The 9,229-nt window shown below is 42.6% G+C and overlaps 2 protein-coding genes across 4 annotated transcripts in view; one reads left to right on the top strand and one right to left on the bottom strand.

Moving 5' to 3' along the window:
- DDHD2 (DDHD domain containing 2) overlaps positions 1 to 4,850 on the top strand; it is a 27,545-nt gene extending 22,695 nt beyond the window's left edge. Inside the window, exons 16-17 of the mRNA XM_010838775.1 lie at positions 2,062 to 2,169; positions 2,935 to 4,850. Coding sequence (XP_010837077.1) covers positions 2,062 to 2,143 — 82 coding nt within the window. The 3' untranslated portion in view covers positions 2,144 to 2,169; positions 2,935 to 4,850. The remainder of the gene's footprint in view (positions 1 to 2,061; positions 2,170 to 2,934) is intronic.
- Positions 4,851 to 5,129: 279 nt separating this feature from the next.
- PPAPDC1B (phosphatidic acid phosphatase type 2 domain containing 1B) overlaps positions 5,130 to 9,229 on the bottom strand; it is a 4,985-nt gene continuing 885 nt past the window's right edge. For 2 of the 3 annotated variants that reach the window (XM_010838772.1, XM_010838774.1), the window contains exons 4-7: positions 8,875 to 8,938; positions 8,284 to 8,408; positions 7,202 to 7,372; positions 5,130 to 6,296 (exon numbers count right to left, since the gene is read on the bottom strand). In XM_010838772.1, coding sequence (XP_010837074.1) covers positions 6,133 to 6,296; positions 7,202 to 7,372; positions 8,284 to 8,408; positions 8,875 to 8,938 — 524 coding nt within the window. In that variant the 3' untranslated portion in view covers positions 5,130 to 6,132. The remainder of the gene's footprint in view (positions 6,297 to 7,201; positions 7,373 to 8,283; positions 8,409 to 8,874; positions 8,939 to 9,229) is intronic. The other variant, XM_010838773.1, reaches the window with a different exon arrangement.

Genomic DNA, 9,229 nt, shown 5'->3' with positions numbered 1-9,229 from the left:
CTATCCCTTCTCAAAGGGATCTTCCCAACCCAGGAATCAAACCAGGGTCTCCTGCATTGCAGGCGGATTCTTTACCAACTGAGCTATCAGGGAAGCTCAAATCCAACATCAAATCTTATTTCTCTTTAGTTTTAGAAGTTGTGTCATTTTAGCTTTTACATTTAGGTCTGTGATCCATTTTGGTTAATTTTTAAATATGGTGTGAGGAAAGGATTGAGGTTCATTGTTTTGCCTGTGGCTTTCCTGTTATTCTGGCAACATTTGTTGAAAAGTTTATTCAGATGGAGAAACTGTTGAATTGCCTTGGCTCTGTTTTGTTCTGTTGATCTGTTTGTCAGTCTTTACATCAATAAAACCCTGTCTTGATTACTGTAGCTTCATAGTAAGGCTTGAAATGAGGTACTGTGAGCCCTTCATCTTTGTTGTGCCTATTAGTAGTTACCTTAGGTATTGTAGGTCCTCTGTATTTCCACATGTAGTTTTAAATGAACTTGTTAATTTCAACCAAAAAGCTTTTTAGGGATTTTGATTGTGATTGCATTTTATCTGTGGATCAGTTTGGGGGTGTGGGGAGAACTGATACCTTAATAACGCTGAGTTTTCTGACCCACAAACGTCGTATCTCTCAGTGTATTGTGGTCTTTAGTTTCTCTCAGATATGTTTTGTGACTTTTATTGTATGTATCATGCATGCTGTAATTATTCCCCTCTCTGTTACAAGGTTGATCATCTTGACATATACTCAAGGACCATTTTAATTTTCTTTTGGGGAGTTATCTATACTCTTTATTCTCTTTCATATTGAATTGTTGTTTTTTTAATTGATAAAATCTGTGATATGAGTTGTAAATAACTTTTCCCCAGTTTGTCTTTAACATTGTGTACATTGGTTTTTTTGCTAAGTATAAACTTTGATTTTTATGTAGTCAGATTTTTCTTTTTTGGCTTCTGGAATTTGTGTCATGCTTAGATTTTCCTTGTTCTCCTGAGAATTCCTTACCACAGTTTATTCTGATATTTTAGGGTTTCATTTTTACATGTAAATCTTTGATTCTCTTCAAATTTATCCTTGTAAGAAGATGTGAATTGATTCAAATCATTTTCCAAATGGCTCTCCATCTGGAAAACGCTGTTAATAGATTTGAGGTTCTAACTTCATTGTATTAAATTTCTGTGGGTTTTTAAGTCTTACTTCTGAATTTTCTGTTCTTTTCTATTCACTCATTATTTATGCACCAGGATCACACCATTTTAATATCTGGTTTAGCTAATCTCCTCTCATTGGGATAGGAGGAATTTCTTAACCTGCAGTCCACGTGCAGAGCTTGTAGGGGACAGAAAAAGTCTACAAATCTAGTGAAATTCTACTTACGATTTTGGGTGTATAGTATATGTGTATGATGTCTTTTCTGGGGAGAAATGCATAGGTTTCATTAGATTCTCAAATAGGTCCATGGCTCAAAAAATGTCAAACCCCAGACCTAGAAAAGTGTTTGAGCCATATACCTGTAAGACAATCCATGGATATTATTTTTATAGTCATATTTCTTTATGAACCAGATATAAGTAATGGCTTGTACACACACTGAATAATATCTGGAAGACACATAAGTTGATAACATCAGTTGTCAGAAGTTGGGAACTCGTGGTTTAGAAATAGTGGGAAGGAGATTTCATTATTACATCCTTTTGTATCTTTGATCTTTATCCACATGATTGTATTGGCTTTTCTTTTAAAAAGGTGACTCAAAATTTAAAAAATTAAGGTGATGAATTGGATGACTCTTCCATGTTGTCCCAAGAAGGGGTTCTGTGGAGGGAGGGCTTGGTCATTTACTACTGGCTTTTTTATATTACAGAACGCAACGTAGACTTGTTAGAAGGTAACCTAACAAACAACTTCTTTGTTAGGTTACCTTCCAAGCCACTGTCAGATATACCACTTCTGAGCCAGATGTTTTTTAAAACAGTAAAAAAAATGAACTGTGAGGTGGTTGTGTATGTAAAACACCTAGTACAAATGGTAGTCTCCTTTTACAACATCATCTTTTCTTTCTCCAGGGAGTCTGAAGATACAGTACTGCTGGTCCTCAAAGAAATCTACCAAACCCAGGGTATCTTCCTTGATCAGCCTTTACAGTAAAAATGAACCACCTAAGGCTGCTTAATGTAAGTTTTTAAATGTCATGTATGTAGCATTATTCCTATATAACATGTGGAGCCTCAAAAGCTGCTTGGAAATGTACTTTTTGTTGCTTGTCACCAAGATCTAGGTTATTACTAATTTTTAGAGGGACTCTGGTTAAAATTCATGGGAAAAAAGCACTGGAGGCCATTTAGAGAAAGGTTAGTGTGTGTTTTGCTAGCAACTTGGTCCAATAACACTTGTCATTTTTAGGATCTAAACTCAGAATCTTCATGGTTCTGACCGTCTAAAAGTTACCATGACAACATTTACAGCTTTAAGTACATACAGTCCATTCTGGGATTTACATTGTTATTGTTGTTCAGTCGCTAAGTTGTGTCCAACTCTTTGCGACTCCATGTTCTGCAGCACAACAGCCTCCTCTGTCCTCTGCTGTCTCCTGGAGTTTGGTCAAATCTATGTCCATTGAGTCAGTGATGCCATCTAACCAACTCATCCCCTGCCGCCTTCTCCTCCTCTTGCTTTTGGTCTTTCCCAGCATCGAAGTATTGGAGCTTCAGCATCAGCCTTTCCAGTGAATATTCAGGGCTGGTGTTCTTAAGGATGGACTGGTTTGAGCTCCTTGCAGTTACAACAGTTTCAGCTTTAAGTATAGACAGCCCAACCTGGGATTTACATTACTCAGCCTTGTATATATGTATTAATAGTTAGAAAGCTTGTGTGTCAGACTCTGGCATTCTCTCTGGTTACCTTCAGTGTGATGACCTCTCTTCCACTTTCTCCCCTAGATGGACACTGAGGGATCCTTCCCCAGAAAACCTGCCTCTTTGTTCCCGCGTTTTCCTCTCAGCTATGTCGTTCCCTGCATGTTGCCTGCCACTTACTCACCACTGGGGTCTCTGGAAGATAATCTTCCTCTCTGGAAGCAAGTGGAAAAGCAAAGGGAAGACCCTGTTACTTTTTACCACTGGCTTCACAGAAACATTCGCCATTCTTTCTTCATGGCTGCGGGTAGTCTGTATCTTTAATTCTCTGATGGTATTTACATACCACACTCTATTGCTTATTACTTGAGATGGTATAAAGCCTGCCTTGAGTTTGTTTTGGGTTGGGTGTAAATTTTTCTAGGTTATTGTTTATCTTTAGAGAATATTCTAATCTGGTAGTGGGCTCCTGAGACTCAGAAGCCATTCTGGGTCTGCTTATGGTCATGGGTGTTCTCTGCGTTGGAAGGCTAGATCTAAGTGGAGGAGGGAGACTGGTGGGCAGTCAGATTCCCTCCAGCCAACTTTTGTTTTCTACACGTACTGTATGAAGAAAGACTAAAATTATAAATACTGTTTACTTTCTATAGTTGACTGACAAGATTTATTGCTAGGACTCACAGAGGATGTTCATTGTTTTTACAGCTGTTTGAGCTGCTCTAAGAGTCTAAAGTGGACAGTTTAGTTTCCATCAGGTACATCTTTATAAAGATATTACATATCCTAGACTTGCCTTTTTATATCATATCATACTTCAAACTGGGAGACTCTAGATGAAGTCCAACCTAGTTATTTGTTAGTTCTTAAGTTTAGGGTAAAGTTATAAATGCTGACAAACCTGCAGTTACACAGCTTTGACTGCTTATGAAGTGATGAATAAAACCTTTTAGTGGTGTGTTCATGGTGGAACAACTTGTGAAAGCCATCTGCCACATCTGCTTGTGTGAAGGGAGTGTTGAAGACTGTTCTCTTTAAACAGACACTGTTGCCTCTGAGTCCCCGCAGTGCAGGGAACAACTGGACAGGCCCCGGCACAGGCAGCGCTGGGGGAGGGGTGGGTCTGCCCAGGGGGAGATGTTTCTCATTCCGAAAGAGAAACCTGGCTCTGGGGCTAGGAACAGCTGCCGCAGTCAGTGTCAGAGGTGCAAGAGAGATGGGTGAATGTAGACCCCCGGCGTTTACCATTCACACACGCCATCGCTGTGACAGCATAAGGTTGGGGTACTGGTGAGAGCCTGGCCTCTGTGTCCATCTGCTTACAGACTAATGCTGACCAAGCCACTAAGACGTTTCAGCTCTATGAGATGCTTTATTTACTACATAAACTCCGAGACCGAAATAAGGGTTACTGAGAATGAGGTAGCATTCAATGTAAAGGGGAAGCTTTCATCAAGTTGTTGTCTTCAAATTTAAATTTATTCTTCCTATTAACAGAGTAAGTAAATTGTAAGAGTAAGCCAGAGGACAAGCAAGAGTGAGTCCCTGTAACCAAAGATGAACAGCATCACCCCGGATTGTTAGATAAACCACTGTTTATACTAAGAAGTGTTTCCTTCCTGGTGGTGAAGGGCAGGTGACTGGAAAAGAGCTTTATATCCTGTGTATCCCCGTGTTGGTATCATGGATGCACTTACACAGGGTACTAAGCTTGACTTAAATTCCTTATTCAGTTGTATATTTTTTGCACTACTTCAGTTGTATCATGTGCAATCTCTCGACCAAGCCTATTTTTAAACTCTGGTAGAGTATCATTTTATACATATTTCCAGCTGCAGAATTGGTATTGCTTATTCTCAGCAAGAGAGATTGTTTGCATGGAAAGATTAATAGCACTGATTAGCTTTCTAATATTTTGCACTTTTTGAAATGTTTGTTTTTTATGTGATTATATTTAAAACTTTAGTAAATAATGAAATAAAACCAATTTGACCAGTTGCCTACTTCTACCTGGCTCATCCATCAAAGACCAAAGAGAATCAGTACAATAACCATTTTCTCCTCCCTTTTGTGTTACTAAAACAAGTTTAAAAAAAGTACTGGACAAAGAACGGACATTCGGGTTCTTTTCCCCTTGACTTTAAAGTACGGTGATTATAAGGTAAATATTGAGAGCTCTTTGGTATTATTAACATCAGCCACTGCTGGAGACAGTTGAGTCACTTATGTTAGAAGGGGAATCCAGTGTTTAACTTTGAAATGTTTCAGTTCTCAAATGGAACTTTAAGTGCAAAGCCCACATTCACCATTTTATTTGCATATTGCATTTACATAAGGAAAAGGTGCACTGAAAATGTTATAGAAAGAAATACACAAAACAAGGTCATATTAAAGTACGGTCAGCATAAAGAGAAGGGTGGTTTCAGGTTCCGTGCATCAGTTCCGACCACGTCCCATAACTGTTCCTCATGGCCCACTGGGGACAGGACAGGAGACGCTGATCTGTCCTCCAGATAAGTCTCTGAGCGCCCTCCTGCCTCAGCCACATGGCAGGGTGGGTGTGTTCGCACAGGTCTACAGCCATGACTGGAGGTAGAGCGGCTCCTGAGCTCGGCTCAGCACAGGTGCGGCAGGAACCGGGATCTGCTGTCGGTACTGAATCGACGCTCCTGACCATTTTCTTGTTTACTGTGTTTACTCAGTAATTCAGCAAATTATCAAATCACTTATGTTCACAGAATTCAGAAGGGACAGCACTATTTAGCTGGACTTGGATAAGCATAACAGTGGTAAATTAGCCAGAATTGGACATTCTCCCATTTCAGGGGTGGAATTGTCCCACCAGAGAAAGTAAACAGAAGTAAAATAATTTAATTGCTCATGCCCTGGATTTTAAGATTCTGAGCTATGGAAAGTGGAAATTAAGTTTTGGTAATCAATGCTAGTGTCTAGGATAAAGTGATGCTAAGGTAAATGCTTCTTTGTGACATAATCCTTCTAAGAGCCGTACTGAAGTTACATGTGAAAACACTGGATCTTGGGATACCAATCTGGTGGACCAGACTCGTAAGCTGTTGGGGAACTATGCATGGCAAACAGTAGTGAAAAAGGACTTCGACCCCTCTTGATAAATCCCTGTGCACCGTGCGCCGGGGCAAAACTGCATCAGCCTGTGGGCGTCTGTCCTCACCTGTCCTCAGGAGGTGAAGGTCAGACATTCTTGTCCTGGGCGTGGGGAGAGAGGAGGTCCGATGGGCCTGTTCTCCAGGGAGGCGGCTCCAGGGTCTAAACACAGAAAGGCTGCGGGTCGCGGGGCTGCTTCTGCGGGGCAGGAAGAGCAGGGCTGAGGGGCAGCGGCCTGTGGCACTCGGCGTCTGTCAGCGGAGGGTAGTACTGCCTGTAGCAGCTGTACGCGAACGTCAGGCCAATGGCGGATCCAGCCAGGACGTCTGGACGAAGACAGAGGAGATGGCTTTCCCTCACTCACAAGTCATGCTTGCTGGTGGAGGGAGCTTGACCCTCCAAGGCTACTCTGCAAAACCCCTACATTCCAGGGTTATGGTTTTGGGGGATTTTCTTAGTTTTATCATATAGCTGCAGTATTGTCATTATCAAGCCGTTCCCTTAAACACCAAATCAAAACACATCTTTAGTTAGGTAAGTATAACAAGGCATATTCTGAGTTCACTGCATTGAGTTTTTTAGTTTGGAAGAATAACAGATTCATTGAATACTATAAAAAACTCCTCATCACCATTCAAAGGGTTCTAGAGGAAGGAATAAACTCTCTAGGAGTTGCCTCTCTGTAAAAATTTAGTTTATTCTTCAGAACAGCTCTTAAGGGCCTCTAGCTGATACTGTCAGCTTTTTTTGTTTTTTTTTTTGTTTTTTTTTGAATTTTGGGCTTTCTCTGCAGATACTCTGTAATTTGGATGATTTACTATATCATTCAACTTAAATTTCTTTGGTTTAATTACAATTTTATGTTTTCTTACATTTTACTTCCATTACTGAACAAAAACCTTGACAGTGAAGTTGATTTTTAAGGTAGTAAGTAAACTGAACTTTGAGGTTGGTTGTAAAAAATTTCTTGATTTTTTCCTGAACTTACGATGCTTCAAAGTAATGGGAAAATTAGGATGTCCCTCTTTGGTAATCTGTTTAAAAGATAACAGTGTGCTTTCTCATTTTCCATGTAGCAATAAACCACACTCTCAGTTCAGATCCAGACCATCCTCTGCACACTTGTCTGTTCACTCAGCAGACACCCGGGGGTGTGTCCCATGCCACGTGCGGGGGACAAATGACGGGAGAACCATGGAGGGTCCATGGCCTGGAGGCCTGTGATGCTTACCCTGCCAGTGATGCTTGTAGTCACAGGTGCGGGACAGTGCAATCACAGCTGCAAAGAGTAGGGGTGACAGAAAGGAACAGAATCTCCAAGATTTCCCTCGGCCTCTTGGTGTGAAGCAGTGTAACTTCCCCGCCAGGTAGAAGGATGCGAAGGCCAGACTGGCAAATGCAACTAGAAGAGGGAAAAACGTCTTTTAAAGGAAAAGAAGAAGACAGGGTTATGAACATGTTCTTAGCCCTTTTTGTAGCTTCTGGTGTAGATCACTGATCGAGACTGTCAGTTACGAGGGAGGAGAAAACAAGGGAAAATGAAGGATTATCTCCCAAAGTGAGTGACATTTACCCGGAAGAGAGTTTTTGGACTCCTAGTGATGGGACTTCACTTCCCAGTGCCTCCATTTCCTCGTATATAAATGGGAATCATAAAAATAACAGAAGCCATCTCATTGGGCTAATATTGCTGTCAAATGAGACATGAATCTAAAATGCTTTTGGAAGCACCTGACTATACAGTAACTCTTCCATGCTGCTAAGTCGCTTCAGTCGTGTCCAACTCTGTGCGACCCCAGGGACGGCAGCCCACCCGTCCCTGGGGTTCTCCAGGCAAGAACACTGGAGTGGGTTGCCATTTCTTTCTCCAATGCATGAAAGTGAAAAGTGAAAGTGAAGTCACTCAGTCGGGTCCGACTCTTAGCGACCCCATGGACTGCAGCCCACCAGGCTCCTCTGTCCATGGGATTTTCCAGGCAGGAGTACTGGAGTGGGGTGCCACTGCCTTCTCCGAACTCTTCCATAAAGGCTGGTTAGTATTTTTACGACTAGCACGAGATTGCAGGATTTAGGCAGGATAATACAGTAATAATAAAATGTTCAAATTTCATGAAGGGAAACTACGTCCTCTGTCCTTAAATGTTTAATACTTGAGGTTCAAGCTTGTTATTAAAGAACGGGGGCTCTCTGACTTCTAGATACAAGAACAAGACTGCGTGAGACGTTCCCATCCTCACAAGTTAGTTCCCCTGGGTTAAATTCAATGATTAAAAAAAACAGAACAGGGATGTAGAGTTCACATGGTATTCATACAGGAAGAATGGCCACTGGGGAAGCTCTTACGGCCCTCATTCACCACGGCCTTGTCTCCTGTGCACATCAAGTCTCCATGGGCTTGCCCATCCGGGAAGCAGCGGTAGAAGAAGTCTGGGCGTGGCCTGGAAGAAATACGGCCAGGTCTGAACGTGAATCGTTTACAACTCCAGAAATTGTTCTTCGGTTGTATTAGACATCGATTAACCTATTAACTGTCAGTCAAATAGCATCCCAGGCAAAATAGTGAAACTGGACTGGATAGTCACCACTAAGAGAAAAGCCTTATTTTTCCAAGGTTAGTATTTAAATCAGAAAAAAAAAAAAAAAGCGGCTGCAGCGCATAATTGTTAGGGGAAAGAGCCAGTCATGCTGCAGCTTCCTCAGGGTGCTCTGGAGGACACTGACTCTGGCACTGGGAAATGTGCTGTTCTAGGCAGAAAAGAGCCCGAGAGTCAGCCGGGCACCAAGGCAGAGGGAAGGGAGGAAGCGTTAAGAGAGAAGAGGCTCCGGAAGATAGGGCTGGGGCTGCGTGACCCGCTCTCCTGACCGGAGAGGGCTGAGACGGCAGGCGGCTGCTCGGGCACTCACCTCCCCACTATCAGTTTGATCGTGTTGGTGAAGATGCCATTCAGGGCCAGCGCCAGGCTGGCCGCTGCAAAGCAAAGAAACTCACTGTCAGTGGGTCTGCGGAGGTCCCTGTCTCGTTCAGCACAGCCACAGGGGACACTGTCTCCTGGGACAGCAGAGAGGTCAGCCTCCAGCCAGACTGGAGCATAAAAGGAACGCGGGCCTTGGTGGCCACTGCGGTGGCCACAGGTGCATACAGTCCTGTGCGTACAGGTGTACCTGGGAGGTGACCCAGAGGTCACAGGTAAAAAGTAGGGTAGAGGGGAGGCAGAGTCACCTTAGGGAGTCGCAGCACATGGCCTCCACACACTGAGGC

The sequence above is a fragment of the Bison bison genome, unplaced genomic scaffold (assembly GCF_000754665.1).
Source record: "Bison bison bison isolate TAMUID 2011002044 unplaced genomic scaffold, Bison_UMD1.0 scf7180017864105, whole genome shotgun sequence".
Lineage (NCBI taxonomy): Eukaryota > Metazoa > Chordata > Mammalia > Artiodactyla > Bovidae > Bison > Bison bison.
Note: the sequence above shows the minus strand (reverse complement) of the source record. Positions and strands in the feature narration are given on the sequence as shown.